General features: G+C 42.0%; 1 protein-coding gene across 1 annotated transcript in view; it reads left to right on the forward strand.

Moving 5' to 3' along the window:
* The window catches only part of lin52 (lin-52 DREAM MuvB core complex component), a 100,231-nt gene extending 79,143 nt beyond the window's left edge, over positions 1–21,088 (forward strand). Inside the window, exon 10 of the mRNA XM_080202292.1 lies at positions 19,104–21,088. Coding sequence (XP_080058418.1) covers positions 19,104–19,159 — 56 coding nt within the window. The 3' untranslated portion in view covers positions 19,160–21,088. The remainder of the gene's footprint in view (positions 1–19,103) is intronic.
* Positions 21,089–21,845: the final 757 nt, after the last annotated feature.

Below are 21,845 nucleotides of genomic sequence, written 5' to 3' on the forward strand. Positions count from 1 at the left end.
ATCACATTCACATATCATGAAACAGGTGAATGATGGTAACAAATTTTGTAAGACATCCATATTTCAGCAAAATCTTCCAGAATGCCTCATGATTTACAAAATTAGCAGCCTTTAATCAAGAGGTAAGGAAGGCATGAATGAGGGTTTCAACAGGAGATGAGTTGTGATTGGGGCAAAGTTGGACAATGTTACATAGAACATTACAGCATGGTACAGGCCCTTCGGCTCTCAATGTTGTGCTGAGCTATGTCCAATCCCAAGATCAAGCTATCCTCTTCCTATAATTCTGGAGTGCTCCATGTGCCTATCCAATAACCATTTGAAAGTTCCTAAAGTGTCTGACTCCACTATGACAGCAGGCAGTCTATTCCACACCCTAACCACTCTCTGGGTGAAGAATCTACCTCGGACATCCCTTCTATATCTCCCACCATGAACCATGTTACGGAGGTGGAAATAGGCGGTCCTAATGGAGCATATATATGTTCGAAGCTCATCACAATATGACACCAAGATTGTGAGCAATCTTAAACTGTTACCAAGGAGAGGGATTGTAGATGGAATCTGGAGCAGGATCAGTCTTTGGAGCAGTCTTCAGTCTTCCCTTGTTTGCTGGAGCAGACGAGGAAGGAGCATCAGAGAGAAAGCTAAGACTTTACCTGTTAAAAACCTGTTTAAAATAAGTTTAAAGCACTTTGTTCTTTGTAGAACTGTTTAAAGCATTTACTTATTGTATTTACTGCTTTAAGAATTGTGAGGGAGTGATTATCAGGCAGTTGTGGCCCATCAGCTTTAATTATCAAGTGTCCACACGGTGAAGCCTTACATTGTTTGCTGGAGCAGACGAGGAAGGAGCATCAGAGAGAAAGCTAAGACTTTACCTGTTAAAAACCTGTTTAAAATAAGTTTAAAGCACTTTGTTCTTTGTAGAACTGTTTAAAGCATTTACTTATTGTATTTACTGCTTTAAGAATTGTGAGGGAGTGATTATCAGGCAGTTGTGGCCCATCAGCTTTAAATCAGCGCCAAGTTTAAAAGGAGGCCTGGTGTAGATAGCGGGCAGCGTCGGAGTGGGCAGCGGAGTGAGAGGGAAGCAGAGTGAGCTATTAGGGCTTAATATCAAAAAGGGCTGGAAGGAAAAAAGGCCAGGTTGAAAGAACAAGGAAAAAAAAAAAAATTTTTTTTTTCAAAACTACTACAGCAAAAAACAAGGAAAAATTTTTTTCCCAAAACAAATTATATTGAATAATGGAGGGGCATGTGATGTGCGGTTCCTGTATGATGTGGGAACTGGTGGACCCCAGGGTCCTTCCCAGTGGCCATGTCTGCAGTAAGTGCAGGTTGCTGGAGGAGCTCCAGCTCAAGGTGGATGAGCTGGCCTCTGAGCTACAGACACTGAGGCTCATCAGGGGGAGAGAGGGTGTCATTGTCAATGGGGTGCAAGTGACATCCACCCCCCCTAGACTGTCTAAATCTAAGGGTCAGGAACAAAAGGGGGCTGCTGGGAGGAGGAAGGGGGGTGAGGAGCGGAGGCCTCAGCCTCTTAATCTGCATAACAGGTTTGAGGTTCTTGCTTCCAGTCTGGAAGAGGACGAGGCAGGTGAGGTTGGTGAGCAAACTGCACACGGTACAGTGATGCAGCAGGACATAGGCAAAGAGAAGGGGAAAAGGAACGTAGTAGTGATTGGGGATAGTGGGGTGAAGGGTATTGACACTGTCCTTTGTCACAATGACAAAGTGCACAGAAGGGTGTGTTGTCTGCCTGGTGCTCGGGTACGGGATGTCGCAGCTGGGCTGCAGAGGAATCTGGAGTGGGAGGGTGAGAACCCAGTTGTGGTGGTACATGTGGGTGCCAGCGACGTAGGCAAAGTGCGGACTGAGGATCTGGGGAGGGAGTATGAGAAGCTGGGAATGGAATTAAAAAGTAGAACCGACAAGGTGGTCTTCTCTGGGCTACTGCCTGAACCGAGTGCAGACGGGTGTAGGGTTGACAGGATAAAGGAAGTGAATGGGTGGCTCAGAGATTGGTGTGGGAGGAATGGGATCGAATTTATGGGGCATTGGCACCAGTATTGGGGTAGGTGGGACTTGTTCGGGCGGGATGGGGTTGGTCTGAATCGTGCTGGGACCAGAGTGCTGGCGAATCGAGTAAAGAGGACTGTAGACAGGGCTTTAAACTAATTAGTGGGGGGGAGGGTGCGAGGGTAGGTGATGTTAGGAGGTCTACAGTTAAGGATAGGGTACAGGTAAGGGAGGAGGCTGAGGATGTCCCAAGTGGTGGCGTTACGGCAAATAGGGTCCAGAAGAAGGCTGGGATGAAAGCGCTTTATCTGAATGCACGAAGCATTCGGAATAAAGTGGATGAGCTGGTGGCGCAGATCGACACAAATGGATACGATCTGGTGGCCATTACAGAGACGTGGCTGCAAGGTGACAGGGACTGGGAGATGAATGTACAGGGCTATCAAGTGTTTAGGAAGGATAGGCAGGAGGAAAGAGGGGGTGGCGTAGCTCTGCTGATTAAGGACAGCATCAAGGTGGTAGCAAGGGATGATATCGGAGCCAAAGAGCAGAAAGTGGAATCGTTGTGGGTGGAGATTAGGAACAGCAAAGGGAGGAAGACGCTGGTGGGTGTCGTCTATAGGCCCCCGAATAATGATCTGGAGGTGGGGCGGGCTGTTAACGCGCAAATAAGTGCGGCGTGCAGGAATGGGACGGCAGTAGTTATGGGGGATTTCAATCTGCATATTGATTGGTCGACCCATGTTGGACGAGGTGGGCTCGAGGAGGAGTTCTTGGAATGCTGCCGGGATAGTTTCCTGGAACAGTGTGTGTTGGAGCCGACGAGGGAGCGAGCTATCTTGGATCTGGTGCTATGTAATGAGGCGGGTAGAATTAGGGACCTTGAGGTGAAGGATCCTCTTGGAGAGAGTGATCATTGTATGGTGGAGTTTCTGTTGCAGATGGAGGAGGAGAAAGTGGGTTCCCGGACACGTGTCCTTTGTTTGAATAGAGGGGAGTATGGTAGGATGAGAGAAGAATTGGCGAATGTGGACTGGGGGAGCACGTTGGAAGGTAGGTCTGCTGAGGAGCAGTGGAGGATCTTTAAGGAGATCTTTCTTGGTGCTCAGCAGAAATTTATTCCGATGGTTAAAAAGGACAGTAGGAAGAGAGGTAATAAGCCGTGGATAACGAAGGAGGTGAAGGAAAGTGTTAAATTAAAAGCGGAGGAATTTAGAGTAGCTAAGAGTAGTGGGCGAGAAGAGGATTGGGAAAGGTTTAAATGTCAACAAAGATTGACAAAAAAGTTGATAAAGGAGGGTAGAAGAAGCTATGAAGCTGGGCTAGCGCTTAATATAAAAAAGGATAGCAAGAGTTTTTATAAATATATAAAAAGGAAGAGGCTGGCTAGGGTGAACGTTGGTCCCTTAGCGGATGAGAAAGGGGACCTAGTGGTAGGGGATGGGGATATGGCTAAGGTCTTGAATAACTTTTTTGTTTCTGTCTTCACGGAGGAGGACGTGAATAATTTGCCGGGTGTTAGCGATGGAAAGGTGGTAGGACTGGAGGGTCTTAATGACATTACTGTTACTAGAGAGGTGGTGCGCGACAGACTGGAGGGGCTGATTGTGGACAAGTCCCCAGGACCGGATGGAATGCATCCGAGGGTTCTGAAAGAAATGGCGGAGGTGATAGTGGATGCCTTGGTGGTTATTTTCCAGACGTCGCTGGATTCCGGGGAAGTGCCGGAGGATTGGAAAACGGCTAATGTTACGCCGTTGTTTAAGAAGGGTGCCAGGCAAAAGGCGGGGAATTACAGGCCGGTTAGTTTAACGTCTGTGGTAGGTAAAATGTTAGAATCCGTCATTAAGGAGGAAATTGCGAGGCATCTTGAAGGGAATTGCTTGATAGGGCAGACGCAACACGGTTTCATTAAAGGGAAGTCGTGTCTGACAAATTTACTGGAGTTCTATGAGGATGTGTCTAGGGCGGTGGATAGAGGAGAGCCGGTGGATGTGGTCTTTCTGGATTTTCAGAAGGCGTTTGATAAGGTACCTCACAAGAGGTTACTGCAGAAGGTCAGAGGACATGGAGTTGGGGGTAGGGTGTTAGCGTGGATAGAGGATTGGTTGTCAAATAGGAGGCAGAGAGTGGGGGTCAATGGGTGCTATTCGGATTGGCGGTTGGTGACTAGTGGGGTGCCCCAGGGGTCGGTGCTGGGGCCTCAGCTATTTACCATTTATATAGATGATCTGGAGGAGGGAACCGAGTGTAGGGTGTCGAAATTTGCTGATGACACCAAGATTGGGGGAAAGGCAAATTGTGCGGAGGGTGTGGAGAGTCTGCAGAAGGATCTAGATAGGCTGGGCGAATGGGCCAGGAAATGGCAAATGGAATTTAATGTTGGCAAGTGTGAGGTGGTCCACTTTGGTAGGAAGAATGGTAGGAAGGACTATTACTTACGGGGCGAAAAACTGCAGCAGGCGACGGTGCAGAGGGACCTCGGGGTCCTTGTGCATGAGTCGCAAAAACCCAGCCTGCAGGTGCAGCAGGTGGTCAGGAAGGCGAATGGGATGCTGGCCTTCATAGCGAGGGGGATTGAATATAAAAGTAGGGAGGTCTTGCTGCAGCTGTATAGGGCATTGGTGAGGCCGCAACTGGAGTACTGTGTGCAGTTTTGGGCGCCGCACCTGCGCAAGGATATTTTGGCCTTGGAGGGAGTGCAGAGGAGGTTTACTAGGCTGATACCGGAGTTGAGGGGGTTGAGCTATGAGGAGAGGCTGAATAAACTAGGCTTGTACTCGTTAGAGTTTAGAAGAATGAGGGGAGATCTCATTGAGACGTATAAGATGATGAATGGGATGGATAGGATAGAGGTGGAAAGACTCTTCCCGCTCAAAAAAGACAGTAGGACTAGGGGGCACAGCCTCAAGATAAAGGGGGGGCGGTTCAGAACGGAGTTGAGGAGGAACTTCTTCACTCAAAGGGTGGTGAATCTCTGGAATTCTCTGCCCGTTGAAGTGGTGGAGGCTGCCTCGCTAAATATTTTTAAGAAGCGGGTTGATGGGTTTTTGATAAGAGAGGGGATTAAGGGTTATGGGGAGAGGGCGGGAAAGTGGAACTGAGCCACGACAGATCAGCCATGATCTTATTGAATGGCGGGGCAGGCTCGAAGGGCCAGATGGCCTACTCCTGCTCCTATTTCTTATGTTCTTATGTTCTTATGTTCCCAATATTTAATTAGAGGAAATTTCTCCTCATCCAATACAGGATGTTGGATAAGCTGTCTGATAACTTCTCCATTGTTGCTGAATTTAAAGAAGTTCTGGTGAGGTACATCTAATGCTGTGCTCTCAGATGATGTCACTGAGAGGCAGTGTGTAGATGAGAAATAAGACAGGGCCTCCTTTTCCGCTTTCTTGTTTATCTCCCCCTCCCCCCACCTCCAATATCCCTTGATTCCCAGAGAAATCAAAAATGTGCCTATCCGCGGTGGGCTTGGGGAAGAGTTGGAATGCTGCCAGGATAGTTTCCTTGAACAATGTGTGACGGAACTGACGAGGGAGTGAGCTAGGGATCTTGTTGTGAGGGATCCTCTTGGGACGAGCGATCATTGTACGGTTGAGTTTTTGATGCAGATGGAGGTTGGGAAAGTAGGGTCCTGGACCTGTGTCCTCTGTTTGAACAGAGGGGGGTACGATAAGATGAGAGAGGAATTGGCAAATGTAGATTGGGGACGCAGATTGGTCGGTAGGACTGCTGAGGAACAGTGGAGGATCTTGAAGGAGATCTTTTTCGGTGCTCAGCAGAAATATATTCCAGTGGTAAAGAAGGAATGCAGGAGAAGGGATAATCAGCCGTGGTTATCGAAGGAAATAAAGGAGAGTATTAAATTAAAAGCTGATGTGTTTAGAGTGGCTAAAAGTAGTGGGCGAGTAGAAGATTGGGAGAGGTTTAAAAATCAACAAAGAATGACTAAGAAGTTGATAAAGAAGGATAGACTATGAAGCTAAACTAGCACTAAATATAAAAAAGGACAGTAAGAGTTTTTACAAATATATAAAGGGGAGGAGGCTGGCTGGAGTGAATGTTGGACCCTTAGAGGATGAGAGGGAGGATTTAGTGGTGGGAGATGAGGAAATGGCGGAGGCCTTAAATAATTTTTTTGCCTTGGTCTTCACGGAGGAGTATGCGAATAGTTTGCCGGATATTAAAGATAGAAGGATGATAGGAGTTGAGGGCCTGAATGCGATTACTGTCACTAGAGAGGTAGTGCTTGATCGACTAGCGGGACTGATGGTGGACAAGTCCCCAGGACCGGAAGGAATGCATCCCAGGGTTCTGAAGGAAATGGCAGAGGTGATAGTAGATGCCTTAATGATTATTTACCAAACTTCGCTGGATTCCGGGGAAGTGCCGGAAGATTGGAAAACGGCTAATGTTACGCCGCTGTTTAAAAAAGGTAGCAGGCAAAAGGCAGGGAATTATAGGCCAGTTAGTTTAACGTCTGTTGTTGGAAAAATGCTGGAATCCATCATCAAAGAAGAAATAGCGAGGCACCTAGAGAAGAATTGTTTGATAGAGCAGACGCAGCACGGATTCGTTAAGGGGAAGTTGTGTTTGACAAATTTATTGGAATTCTATGAGGATGTGACTAGTGCAGTAGACAGAGGGGAACCGGTGGATGTGGTGTTTCTCGATTTTCAGAAGGCATTTGATAAGGTGCTGCACAGAAGGTTGCTTCAGAAGGTTAGGGGGCATGGAGGTTGGGGGTAAGGTGTTAGCATGGATAGAGGATTGGCTGTCTAATAGGAGGCAGAGAGTTGGTATCAATGGGTGCTATTCTGATTGGCGGTTGGTGACTAGTGGAGTGCCACAGGGATCAGTGTTGGGGCCTCAGCTATTTACCATTTATATAGATGATCTGGAGGAGGGGGCTGAGTGTAGGGTGTCGAAATTTGCTGATGACACAAAGATGAGTGGAAAAGCAAATTGTGCGGAGGGTGTGGAAAGTCTGCAGAGGAATCTAGATAGGCTGAGCGAGTGGTCGAGGACCTGGCAGATGGAGTATAATGTTAGCAAGTGTGAGGTTATCCACTTTGGCAGGAATAATAGTAGGAGGGATTACTATTTAAAAGGGTGTAAAGCTGCAGCATGCTACGGTGCAGGGACCTGGGGGTCCTTGTGCATGAGTCGCAAAAACCCAGTCTGCAGGTGCAGCAGGTGATCAAGAAGGCGAATAGGATGCTGGCCTTTATAGCGAGGGGGATAGAATATAAAAGCAGGGAGGTCTTGCTGCGATTGTTCAGGGCACTGGTGAGGCTGCAGCTGGAGTAGTGTGTGCAGTTTTGGTTGCCGCACTTGCACAAGGATATTTTGGCCTTGGAGGGAGTGCAGAGGAGGTTCACTAGGCTGATTCTGGAGATGAGGGGGTTGGACTATGAAGAGAGACTAAATAGACTGGGCCTGTACTCGTCGGAGTTTAGAAGGATGAAGGGGGATCTTATAGAGACTTATAAGATGATGAAAGGGATGGATAGGGTAGAGGTAGAGAGATTCTTCCCGCTTAGAAAGGACAGCAGGACTAGAGGGCACAGCCTCAAGATAAGGGGGGGGGGGTGCAGTTTAGAACGGAGTTGAGGAGGAACTTCTTCACTGAAAGGGTGGTGAATCTCTGGAATTCTCTGCCCGTTGATGTGGTGGAGGCTACCTCGCTAAATATATTTAAGTCATGGGTAGATAGGTTTTTTGGTAGGCAAGGGGATTAAGGGTTATGGGGAGAAAGCGGGAAAGTGGAACTGAGCCACTTCAGATCAGCCATGATCTTATTGAATGGCGAGGCAGGCTCAAAGGGCTAGATGGCCTACTCCTGCTCCTACTTCTTATGTTCTTAAATAGACTCAAGATGAAGCACAGGACCCTCTAGGGCACAGAATTCAAAGATTCGCAAGTCTGAGTGAAGAAATTTCTCCTCATCTCAGTCCTAGAAGATCTTATGACTGCGTCTCAGCCAGGGGAAACTTCTTAGTAACTCCCTGATCAAGCCCTTTCAGAATATTGTACGTTTCAATGAGATCACCTCTTATTCTTCTTATCTACAAAGGTATGCTCCAATTATTTAGCCTCATAGAATGATCTTCTCATCACCACACTGAAACCATAGCTTTGCTTGACTACTCACTAACCATTGCTGATTTTAAATGGCATTTCAACATCTCCCTAATTATAATATGGGTGGAGTTGTCCCTTAAGGTCTCAGCAAAAGGAAATGAGATTGGCATGCAATTACATTTCTGAATAGTCCTGCCTGCTCCAAAATCATTTTACTTTTATATGAGGTTAAAAAAAATTACTTGCACAGCTTAAATTGCAAATGCAAAATGGCTAGATACAAAGGGGCTATTTGTGCTTGTACCTCTTGGGAACGCTGTTTCTTCCTCTTTATCTATTAGAAGATGGATGCAAAATTATAACCCAGTGCACATTAGACCTCCTGCCTGAGCGGATTAGGGAAGAAATGTCATAAATTTATGATATTGGCATATTTCAGTGTAGGAAAAGTTTATATCCATTCTTTATCATTTTACATCTACAGATAAAAATGCATTGAATAAAGTTTATTAGCCTTACCAAGCTCATTTCTTTCACAGATCATGTACTCCTCTAATTAACTGAGGGGAAATTTGTGGAAGATTTACACAAAACTCTTAAAAATAACAAAGCTAAACTCCACACTATCTACTAATGTTGACACAGGGTAATAGCTAACATTAAGGAAGAATGCAGCATGATGCAAGAGGACATTTTAAAAGAATGTTAAATGGAAAATCTACTTTAAAATAGTTAAGAAGTGATGCATTTTGTTAGGAAAAGCAGAAACATTTTCACCTTAGAAAATAAGAAACTGGGTGAGATAAAAAAAGCTATGCGTTCGAAGGATATAGGTGGACAAATACCATTGCAGATCAGCAAAGCAGCAAAAAAAATGAAAAAAAAAACTGGAACAATTTCTAAGGGTATAAAATTCAAAAGTAGTTAAATTAGATCCCTGAAAGTTGGGAATCAAGTAGATAAGGTAGTTAGGAAGGCATACGGTGTCTTGGCATTTATTGGTAGGGGGATTGAATTTAAGAGCCGCAACGTCATGTTGCAACTGTACAAAACTCTGGTGCGTTCGCACTTGGAGTATTGTGTGCAGTTCTGGTCCCCACATTATAGGAAGGATGTGGAGGCATCGGAGAGGGTGCAGAGGAGGTTTACCAGGATGTTGCCTGGTATGGAGGGAAGGTCCTATGAGGAGAGACTGAGGGATTTGAGGTTGTTTTCGTTAGAAAGAAGGCAGCTAAGAGGGGACCTTATTGAAACATATAAGATGGTTAGAGGTTTAGATAGGGTGGACAGTGATAGCCTTTTTCCTCGGGTGGAGAAAGCTAGCACGAGGGGGCATAGCTTTAAATTAAGGGGTGGCAGTTATAGGACGGATGTCAGAGGTAGGTTCTTTACCCAGAGGGTGGTGAGGGATTGGAATGCCCTGCCTGCTGCAGTTGTAGATGCGCCTAGTTTGGGGGCGTTTAAGAGATCCGTGGATAGGTTTATGGATGGAAAGGGGATTAGTTTAGGTTAGAGGGTCATTGCTTTTTTAATTGGTCGGCGCAACATCGTGGGCCGAAGGGCCTGTTCTGCGCTGTAATGTTCTGTGTTCTATGTTCTAGTCTAGGACCTTGGTCAGGCCACACTAATTGGGTACTGTGCACAGTTGTCCACATACAATAAAGCACATGAGAAAGTGCAAAAAAGATTTCAAGTATGTTACCAGACAGATATTAGAGCTATCAAGAAAGATTGAACTCACTGGGACATTTTTCTTTTGTAAAGGTAGGTGATCTAACAGCGATCTTTAAAATTATGAAGGGATTGGACAGGTTAAATGTGGAGAGATCACTTGTCACATCATTTGAGCACAAGAACTAAAAGGAGGAGTAGGCCATCTGGCTGCAAGTACAAGATAATTACTAATAAATCCAAAAGGGAAATGAGGTAATTCTCTTGGAATGTGGAACTTTTTATTTTCTTTCCTGGGATTTGGGTGTCACTGCAAGACCAGTATTTGTTGCCCATCCTTAATTACCCTTGAAGTAAGTGGTTTGCTAGGCCATTTCAGAGGGCGGGCTGTTCAAATCTACATTAACTTTGACAGAACTGGAAGAGCCCACCAGCACGGCATCTGAAAAACACAACCCCTTTTGCTATAATGCCTTGACAACTAGGAGCCAGCAAAGCACTTTTCTCCAGTGAATCAACTTCACCCTCCTTGGTATTCAAACCCATTTAACAATTTCATTCTGTCCTTCCAACATGATCTTCTCCAGTCTTGCTACCTCCTCTCTTGTGGGTCTGCCTCCTGTGTATTCCCCTACCTTTCTGATCAGTGTCAGTGCTTGTGCAGTTGTCACACATCTGCAGTGTGCAACACTATTCTTATGTGCCTTCCCTTTCAAAAGCCCCCCTCAAAAGCAAACACAACTGCTGTTGCTTCTCTATCAATCCCTGCTCAGTGTCCTCTGAATTTTATAAAGCTCCTTGGGATGGTTGTCACGTAGATAATGCTATTAAGTGTAAATTGTTTTTCTTTTTAACAAAAAATTCAATACACCATAAAATCAATGCTGTGTTGGAAACAAGATCACCTACATCATGATAATCTACAGAAAAAGAAATCACACACCAGCTTCCATTACTGATTTTTCTAACACACTCAATGTTGTTTTAACCCATCAAATCCTCTCAGACTCCCCTTATTTATATTAATCTCAAAGCAAAATAGAGGTTTAAATTTGATTAACAATCAGCATCTGTAATTATAGTTGCATATATATATAGCAAATGCCCCGAAAGTGTCTCTGGAGGGTACCAGATAATCAAGGAATTGAGCAGCTAAAGTATTCCTGGGTATAAATGGGTGACAGACCTGAATTGGGTGAACCAGGCTCACAGAAAGAGCAGCACAGTTTTACAAGATTTTCATCAAGAATAATTTTCTGTAATATGATAATTACTTCACCAGCTTAGTAATTACAGGTCATCTTCATTTGTTTCCTATCAGTTAATTCTGATAGCTTAATTCCTTTTAGGGAAATTGGTGGCCAGCCGCCACTGATTATTTTGTTAAGTGTTATTTGAATAGACAGGACAGAGAGTTATTAATCAGCCCGTTTCCAATTAGCATCATGTTTAACCCAGTGATGGACACCCCAAGGTGAAGTATTCATAATGCCTTTTAGATTGCTATTAGTCAATTTATCTCCTCTCAACTAAATCATAATTAAATATCTTATTTCTTAACACGTTCACTAGTCACAATGTCTTTGTCCTTTGAAAAGCTGCCTCAAGATGTTAATTTGAAAGTAAGACAAAAATAGCTACTGGAAACTGCAAGTGTATTCTAGCATTACCACTGAAAATATTAGCTCAGAGTATAATATATGATATAAAAACCATGGTACAATTAAAATGTTGGATAATGAACTTCTGGTTTGACCATTTATGCACTGTATAATAAGAATAGACAGAAGGTGGTGTGCGCAAAAAATATACATGGGGTTGCTTCCATAAATGTTAGCGTTAATGCCATAACATCTTGAATCACATAAAAATTTAAGTAATCAGAACTGATCATTGATAAATTGTCAGTTACATTTCTAGTTTTGCAAATATTTTGTATGTCGCACCAGCTTAAAAGTTTCCAGTTATCCACTACATTGTACAGTATATTACAGTTCAAATAGTATTGGATGCAATATGAAGTATTAAGCCTCCTTTGGATGGGAGATGATGTGGATGGGAGATGGTAACATTTACTGTGATTAGTCAGCAAGAGACCAAGATAGTCATGTCTCATTCTGATCCATCTCTCATTCCCAACCCTGATGACTGTCTTCTCTCTCCCTGTCTATTCCTCCCTTCTCCCTCTGTCTCACCTATCTTACCCACCTCTCTTCCCTCTCACTCTTGCCCGTGACTACTTCCAAAAATTCACCAGTCAAAATTAGATTATGACTTTGCCTTTTTGAACTTGGGTGTTGCTGTTTTTGTCCTGTAACAAGTCTCCCTCCTCAGCTCCCTGCCTCACTTGTTGGCTATTTGTTCATTTACCATGTATGAATGATTCTTTGCAGAATTCAAAATGTTGCTTCTCCAGGATCAGAGCATGATTAGTTGGCATTCCATTGTTTGTTAATATCTTATCTGGTCACCTACATTTAGATCTGATGTCCTTTCCAATTCTGAAGTTGAATTATTATTTTCTTTTTAATTAAAATGTTGTTTGATGTTCCAGCTTTTGCAGCGACAACCATTTGAAACAAGATGGTGCAACCAGGTTTGCGAACTTCGTGTTCTGTTGGAAGGTCATCAACCTGAAGTGTTAACTCTGTTTAGAATCATAGAATAGAATTTCTGCAGTGCAGAAAGAGGGCATTCAGCCCATTGAGTCTGCACCGACAACAATCCCACCCAGGCCCTATCCCCATAACCCTGCATATCCCTCTACGCATCCCAGGATACTAAGGGGCAGTTTAGCCTGGCCAATCAGCCCATGCTGCACATCTTTGGACTGTGGGAGGAAACCGGAGCGCCCAGAGGAAACCCACATAGAAGCAGGGAGAATATGCAAACTCCACACAGACAGTGACCCAAGCTGGGAATCGAACCCAAGCCCCTGGTGCTATGAGGCAGCTGTGCTAACCACTGTGCCACCATGCTGCCAAATTTCTTGCCACAGATGCTGCCTGACCTGCTGACTATTTCAAGCATTTTTAAAAATTACATATTTTTGTGAATTTCATGAATGTTGTTAGTTAGTTCACCCCCCTGCCCCCTCCTTGACCTCTTAATTTGCTATGTCTAGAATTTGATTTTGGGGTCAGGGTGGTTTGGCAGAGGGTCTGTCAGAATATTAGCAACAGATTATAACTGGAGAATTAATGGTCTATTTCTGACCAGGTGAAAAGTTAGTTTTCTACAAAAAGATGTAGTCATGCATGATGCAAGTTGCACTGTCAATGTTTTAAATGCCGTCTTCGCCACTTGCATCATTCACTTTTGTCAGGGCAGCCTGCTGGAAAGGGCAAATGGCACTAAGCAGTTGCAGTGCCAAAAGAGACAATTCGAAAAGCTCAGTCTATGTTGTTATTAAGCACATCAACTATTTCAGGTAGTTCTCTAAGTACTTGCCCTGTACTTAACAATTTAAACATTGTTAAATTCAGGTAAAGCTGGGTCCTCAAACAATTTCAATCATTTGTTCAAACCTCATTAAAATGCAATTACCTTACTGATGAGATTTTGGTTCAAGTGCCAACAATTACAAGTGGCGCTGGTTAATTGGAGACTTACTGCCTTTTTAAAAAAACATTGGTTATTGCATTTTTTTAGTTTTTATGTCCCTGGGCAAAATTTGTCAATACCCAACATTCCCACTACAAACATTGGAGGCTCTTGTATTCTATATTTTGTTTGTACTGACTGACAACTTGCTGTATACTAAACAACTGACAACCTTTTGATTATGTTAGGAGATATTTGATGCTTATTTTTGTGAACGTAATACATTAAGTTAAATAGCCTGCACTGCCACTAGTGAACGAAAGGACTAGAATACAACTTAAAAATGGACTTAAAGGCCTACATATACAATGAGACCATATACATTATTAAAAACAAATACCAGCCAGTTAATTTAAGTTAGTTCAAGGCTGCAATCTAATCTCAGGATTCAGATGATAAAATCAATTTAGGTTACTGTGGAATTAATCCTGTTTTTCTTTCTAACAAATTCTGATCTGACGGAGGAGTATTTTGCTATTAGGAAACTAGAGGAGTGCATAATTCTATTAAAAAACATTGTGAGTGAATACTGATCATTGTCATTATTTTGCATTAGTAGTGGTGAAAATATCAATCATTTCCATTGCTGTGATATTTTGGTGCAATATAATGGTAAGCAATGGTTAAGCCCTTTTTCACTTCTTATTCTTAAAAACATTTTCAATTCCTTGAAAATGAAGGAATTGAATTTTTGAAAATATTGACTTTAATTAGGGGTATGATTCCACAGAATCAGAGTTTGCCTAATAACTTAACTCATGTCATGAGTCTGCCTCAACAATAAGTGTCTTTATTAACCTACAGAAAATGTTTGAAATTCACAGCCGACCTGCTAGCATTGGTGAAAGGTGAAATAGTCATCCAGTGAGCTCTGTCTTTGTTTGAACAAAGAGTAAAGAAAGTTACAGCACAGGAACAGGCCCTTCAGCCCTCCAAGCCTGCACTGACCATTCCTTTTGCCCTTCTGTTTGCCCTTCTTTTGTTTCTCATAAGAATGTACCTCAACTGAATCCAAGCTATCACCTCTTTAAAGGCAACCCAGGTCCGTTTTCAACTGGTTGAAACTGACACTTCTCCATTTAAGCATTTTTACTCAAGAATTCCCCTTGTCTGTTGCCACAACTAATCTCAATGTTATGATATTGTAGTCTCTGTTCTAAGTGTGTGTAGTGTAAATTGGGCATTACTCTGAATGGAAATGGAGTGAATCTTTGTTCTCCAGTGAGCCTTATTCTGTTTCACTTCAATGCCTGGGTTCAACTCTGGATCCAGATTCAAGCTGGATTTAGACTATCTGCCTGATTTTAACTTTGCATAAGTTAACGGCCAGAATTTTCCAGCCATTCACTCTGGCGGGATTCTCTAGTCCTGCTGTAGTGAATGGAGATTTGGATATGTGCCAAATTCTCCGTCCTTGTTGACGGGGCACGAATAGCTGGAAAATTTCGCCCAATGTGTTTTGAATAGTAAAATTCGGGCCTTATGTAATTCTGCACAAAGCAAAATCCTACTGCATTGATTTTACAAGTGTAGTAAAAAATGTACTCGAAGGGCTAAGGGAACAATAATATTATCAATAAGTAATATTTTATGTGCGATTGACCTGAAGTTTCTGCCAAGGTTACAGCAGATGTATGTAGTCTAGTTGTTCAGTCACCCAAGGTAATTTTCAGCAATCGTACCTGATGTGATGATACTGAATAACATCTATAATTTTGTTTTAGTTCGAGTTCACTGTTTAATATGTAAAATAAAACCTAACTTGCTGTCAGTAATCAACACTGCAGCCCTGTTTGTAATGCAATGGGAACATCTTGATTAGATTGGAGCAGTGTATTGACAGCCAAAGCCTGTCCTCCATGATATATAACAATGATTATTACTTTTCAACGAAATATTTTCTTCTGCGGGAACAGAATGATACAATACAACTTGCATTTGTGAGACATCCATAACATAATTAAACATCCCAAAGCACATCACATCGGAGAGAATGGAACAAATGGTAGTGGAGGAATTGGCAAAGTTAATTGCATCTTTTATAATAGTTTTTAAGGAGGCTTTTAAAGGCAAAAGAGTAAAGTAACGAGATGAAGAGCTTTGGGAAAGGAGTCCCAGTGGGTTGATTGAAAACTCTCTCTTGAATGAGAAGCCCTCGAACATAACATAACACCTCAGGCAGGATTCAGAGGATCATATTGTGTGGGCAAAAAATAAGGCTCAAAATGGGTAAGGAAAGGTTATTAGTTTAGGGTTTTAAATTTGATGTGTTAGGGTATGGGGAGCAAATAAATCAACGTTAGAATTACTACTCAACATGATAAACTCCATGTAAAAATTGCACTCTAACCATACACATACTTCCTGTCCTGTATGGTTTTAAGTGACAGAGAATATAGTATGGAATAAATGACTGGTTGTGCCTGTTTACCCGATCACAACTACGAAACAAAATTCAGTGTCATTTTCTCTGCCTCTGTTGTGGTTGATGCTGGCAAGACTAAAATTTGTTGCCCATTCCTAGTTTCTCTGAGAAAGTAGTGGCAGGTTGCCACCTTGAATGTGTGCTTGCATGATAATTGTTTTTAACAAATGACTATGGTGCTTCTGAGACATTATGATTCGATCAGGTACTAAGGGATTAGAATCCTGCGTAGTTCAGTCTTGGAAAACACGAAGGACCAGATGAACTTTTGCAAAGATCTGGCAGGTTTTGTAGGCTCTTGTGGTGCCAGCTCACAAATTACAATGCCAGTATGTGGGTTGCAAGTCTAATACCATAATCACCATGCCATGTATCCTGTCACAGTCGTTAGCACTGCTGCCTCACAGCACCAGGGACACAGGTTCAGTTCCCGGCTTGGGTCATTGTCTGTGTGGAATGTGCATGTTCTCCCCGTGTCTGCATGAGTTTCTTCCGGGTGCTCCTGTTTCCTCCCACAGTCCGAAAGGCATGCTGGTTAGATGGGTTGACTATGCAAAATTCTCCACCGGTGTACCCGAACAGGTGCTGGAGTGAGACAACTAAGGGATTTTCACAGTAAACCTAGTTGTCACACAAATAAATAAACTGTAAACAAAACAATATTTGCACTTAGGCTGAAAATTGCTCTTGAGGTTGAGTTAATGACAGTCTGTGCTCAAATTTCAACAATTGTGGCTGTAATGTCATCCAAAGCCTCAACACGTTTTCAACCAGCACCTTGCTCCTATTATTCATTCAAAGTTGTTGCCTTGAAAATGTCAGACTGCTAAGAGATTTGGTGGTTAGAAAAGCTACCTTAGAGCTCTAGTGTTCTTCTACACAGTGAGGAAATTCCACAGCAATGTAATTGGTGTTGTCAGTTATTGATAGATACAACACTGTCCCCTCCATGTTTGTTGACAGGTGCCAGTGGCAGGAGTCTGAATATTGACTAAAACTTGACAGCTGATTGAAAAACAAGCTGACCTTTTCATCTCAGTGCTGGGCACTTGAAAGCTGCCTGTCAATAACCCCTAATTTCAAATTATTATACTAGAACCTGAAATAAGACCTAACTTGCAGAAATATTAAGTCTGCAATGAAATCACTAATTTTATTGTAATTTCAATTTGGTAAATTAACAGTTTCCCCTCACAGAAAACATAATTTTCATGATTCTGATGATGAGGAATGCCATTGCTGTTGAATGGAACACCTTTGTACTTTCCACAGCCATTGCTAGCTGGGAATAGTCTTATGTATAGCTGTAGCTTAGTTGGAGATCCACTGAAGCTCACTGTACTCCGTTCTGTATGGTATTTTGTTTTATTGTTTTGCCTTACTGTAGTGTGATAGATGCTACTAAATATAAGAGAAGTATTAAAATAGCTCAGACTGACAGGAGAACATATCGGTGACTAGTAAAAAAGCATTGCGATTCTTTCTTTTGGTGCTTGGAGTAGAGGTGGTTGTTCGCATGTAGGATTTGTGCAGGAAAAGTATACATTGTGGGTTTTCCTGTGCTGCAAGATTAGTCCCTTCCATGCTGCACAACTGAGATTGGTTGTTTACATTTGTAGTATCAGGCGTGATTATCTTCTCATTCACATTAATGGGTAGATGAGCACAGAAGTGGAAATCCACAGTCTATAATTTTAGGTGCTACTAGTGCAATTGAATGTTAGAAAATATTGGGATCCAAATATATAATTGCTGGATTGTGAATGCAGCATCTGTGGCTTCTCTGCTAGGTACTTAAATGGGAGAGAGAGATGGTAGAATTTTTTGCATTTGAAGATCTCACCTGCCAATTGCAACCACTCCTCTTTGAATTTGGGAATTAATTTACGGAGACATCTTGCAATTCAGATTATGGCTGGGATTTTCCACGTCTTTCGCCACATGTATCATGGCGACGGAGCCGGCTGACATTGGCCACAGGCAGAATCTTTTGGTCCCGCCGCTGTCAGCGAGATTTCCCATTCTGTACATCGCCAGGAAATTCATGGCAGGGGTTCACCATCAGCGGCACCGGAAGATCCAGCTGGCGAGAACAGCCAAAAATCTCCAGCTAATGTACTTTTGTTCTTTGGATGTAGGCTGTGCTTGCAAAGCTAGTTTTATTTTCTAATCCTAGTATAGTCAGGAGGTGGTGATAAGCTTTCTGCTGAACTCCTGCAGATCTTGTGCTTATGATGATAGATAAGGAATTTCTGGATTATTATTCAGCTACGGTGGCATATCTTAAAGTTGAAATTGTGTTCAATTGGGAGGGAAACTTTCAGCTTCTGGCGTTTCCATGGCATTGCTAATCCTATCCTCCTGGGTGGGATAGGGCAGGAGAGATGCTGTCATTGTAACCTTGTTGAGTTGCTGTAGTACAATGATTGCATATATTGCAATGATTGTCCATCATTGTTAAAAGATGTCAAGATAGCATACAATCAATCAGGCACAAGTGAGCTTCCTAATTCTGCTTCAAATGAAACTTTTGTTGAGGCCATACCTTTCACAGTAACTGGTGAGCATTCCATCATAGTCCTGATTTGCGTGTCGGCAGATGGAGGTTTTGTTTTTGAGACATTGGGATGTCATGCACTCATTGCTAACTTCTGCCCTACCCTTGTAACCACTTGATTGGAATGGCTGGTCCAAGTAAGCTTCTGGTCAATGGTATTGATGTTGATACTGGGGCACTTGGTGATGGTACCATTGATTATCAGAGGTGGTTGGGCTTTTTCTTGCAGATAATCATATGATAGTAGGAAGTGGCAAAGGATAATTGGGCCAAATACACTTTCCTGAGGAGCCACAGTAGTGCTGTTATAAGCTGCTTGATGTGTCCCATTAATGTCATACTATACAATGAAGGATGTCCTGAGTTTAAGCTTTTTCCTTGCAAGGATTCTGCAGTGGTCAGTCCTGCCAGAAATATCTGTAAAAGGAGTCTCTTGAGGATGAAGTCAACCTCCTCATGATGATCCATCTTGCAGCTATGTCCATCAGAACTTGGTGAGTTTGGTTGCAATAGTTCAGCCACTTTGGTCCAGCTGTGGGCATTAATAGCGAGATTGATTAAACTCATTTTCACAGCTTGCCGAGATGGTATTGAAATCAGTACCCAGATTGTTAATCCAGCAATATAACCACCAAAAATCCATGCCTTCTCCTAGGAGGAATGAAACTGATGGCAAAATCTTTTCATATTATCGTTCCATATGTTCTGACATTCTTTCAAAATTTTATTTTTCAGCACGAGAGATGACTAGAGGGAAATTTTTAAACATTTTGGAGCGGCCCAAGAAGTAAATTGCTTTTGCAAGAAGACCCAGCACTTGTTCAGAGACAGTTAATGTCCATTGCAGATATACAGGTGCCTTCCTCAGCTAATTCTCCACATATCATCTGTTCAAACAACCTATGTAATGGAACAGCACAAGATTCTATTTTGAAGATAACTTACCTTTTAGCCACAAGGCAAATTGTTTTTAAATTGAAAGAGACAGATTGATATTTGTTTGGTGTAAAAGGGACAGAGATTGGATTGTTTTATGCATGTGAATTAGTATTATATTATGGTGTATTAATGTAGATTTATTTCCCATAGTATGTTTAGGTTCTGCTATTAATCCAGACACTGCAGTTGAGGTTATGCACAGCAATAGCACTTTAGTTCAAGACATGTGATTTTTATCAGTACATATCCATGTTTAGGTGACAAATAATCCTATATCTGATGAGGGTGGGGGAGCATTGCAAAACAAAAAATTACCTGGATATAGAATAAAACTGCTTCCACAAACAGCATCTGAGTAAATTATACAGAATAATGCAAGAGCATGTTTTGTGAGCTGTAACAAACTTTGTAGTTTGAGATGATGTTGAAGGATCTTTCAAAATTCTCTCTTGTGCTTTGTGAGGCTATCTCAAGCCTTTTACTATATTTTTGCCTTTAAACAGATTGCTATATATGTGTTATGCAGAGACAGCAATTGAATATATAAAAGCTATGGCTGAACGATTGTGTGGTATCTTAAGGGGTAACAGATAAACAAAGGTTTAGATTTAAATGTCCAACAAAAAAAAACTTGTGCTGGCATTAAATTTCATTTCTCACCTAAATGTTACAGAATTGTAACTACCAAACAAAATATCATGTGCATGTTTTGCACTGCAGCGGACAGCGTGCCAGCTTCATTGCAAATGTGCAATTGCCAAACATAAATAATTTTGATCTAGGGAAGAAATGTGTGAAATTTTCTGAAGCAGTAATAATATCCAAGAATGCGTATTGGTGTGCATCAACTATAGGTTATGCGTTATTGATCAAATGAATGATTTATATCCGCTTTGCAAGGAAATAACTTTGAATATCCCACTGATTTTTATGCTTTTGGTATTACAAGGAAGCAGTAGGGCACTAAGTAGGACAGTAACTCTGGAAGGAATATTTTTCTTAATTTTATTCTCCCATTCCCTGGGCAACATTTGAATTCTTCATGGCTACAAAAGCTATGTTTTGTGATTGAGCTGCAAGAGGTACAAGTTGGGTGGTTTGCAGACTGGGGTCAATGGACGAGTGAATTTTGGGAGGTGACTGGTATTAAGAAAACAAATATGTTTTAAACCAAATTTTTTATCCAAGATTTTATATTTTAAGTGGAGAATGTAAAGATAAGTAAGTGGTATATTTGAATGCAATATTAAAGAACTGAAATGGCAGGGGCATGCAGGGAGTGTAGCTTTTCACATTGAATTTCAAACATTGCTTACGATCCTGTTCAGCCCAACATCATCATCACATTATTTGGGTTTGTTTAGTGCAGGCTATAGTGGAGACCATCCTTTAAGGATGCAGCTTGGGAGATGGTGCACAAGGCTGAGCTGAAGCCTGATTTTAGGACTAAGGTTTGGGATAAAGTCGTAGGAGTAGATAGGACAAAATCGCTGGAAACTATGTAGTGGTCTAGGGGCCATCCCAAACATGAGAAGCTTGGGTCTTAAGTGAATACTTGTGAAAGGTTAGATATTTTGTCTGGATTGTACAGATTATTGAAGCCTTCACTCCTTTAACTGTTCTTTATCGAGCCATTGATGTTCCATGTATTAGTCTCAAGCTTAGTTTCCCAGGTTTTTTTAGAATATTAAACTGGACCTACTTTCATGTATTGTGCAGAAATGAGTGGAATGTTTCTACTATATATTTTATTTTTGAATTAATAAACATTCATTATTTTAAAAAAAAGACTTCTCCAGATCATTTGACTGCATACACTAGAAATATATACATTAAACATGTTTTAGCCCTCTTATTTCCTAAGAGCTCACAATGGCCGTGCAGACAAGATGACGCAGATTGCCGGTGTCTGGGGAAATGTATCTGAGTTTCTGCAAAAGGAAGAGGAGGAGTGAAAGGCAAAGAAACTGAAAGAGAGTAAGTGAAAGGCATTGAAAGTGGATCTGCTGGAGTAGTGATTTTGCTAACCTTGATTATAAATGTAACAGCCTGAAATAGCTGGAACTGAGCATCTCGCATAAAGCAAATTGAACTGGGCTGTTCTTCTCACCCTTCAGATTGCTTTGTGTTTGTGCCACAAATTGCTGAACGGGCAAATTGGTTAATGGCTATGTCACCATCACATTGGGAACCTCATGAATGTTGTGCCCAATGGTCTATTTCTTTAACTGATGAAGTACAGTAAACAATATAGACCAGGTGATGGAAAGCAAATTGGGTGAATTCAAGTCTAATTAGAGACAGAGAAATAAAAAGAGGGAAAGGAAGACAGTGGATTAAAAGAAAGAGAGTGAGACAGAAAGGAAAATATTATGATCAAGAATAATAGTTTTGCTTTCTTAAGAAGCTAGCCATTGCTAAACGAAAAAAGACCAATATCTGTCAAGTTTAGCTTCTGCCATCATATTGCATGAAATGCCTAACAATGGGTACCGAGACTGATGCAAAGGTGTTGCTAAGATGGAATGGAAATTTTTT

The sequence above is a fragment of the Carcharhinus amblyrhynchos genome, chromosome 14 (genome assembly GCF_965287045.1).
Source record: "Carcharhinus amblyrhynchos chromosome 14, sCarAmb.v2.hapA, whole genome shotgun sequence".
NCBI lineage: Eukaryota > Metazoa > Chordata > Chondrichthyes > Carcharhiniformes > Carcharhinidae > Carcharhinus > Carcharhinus amblyrhynchos.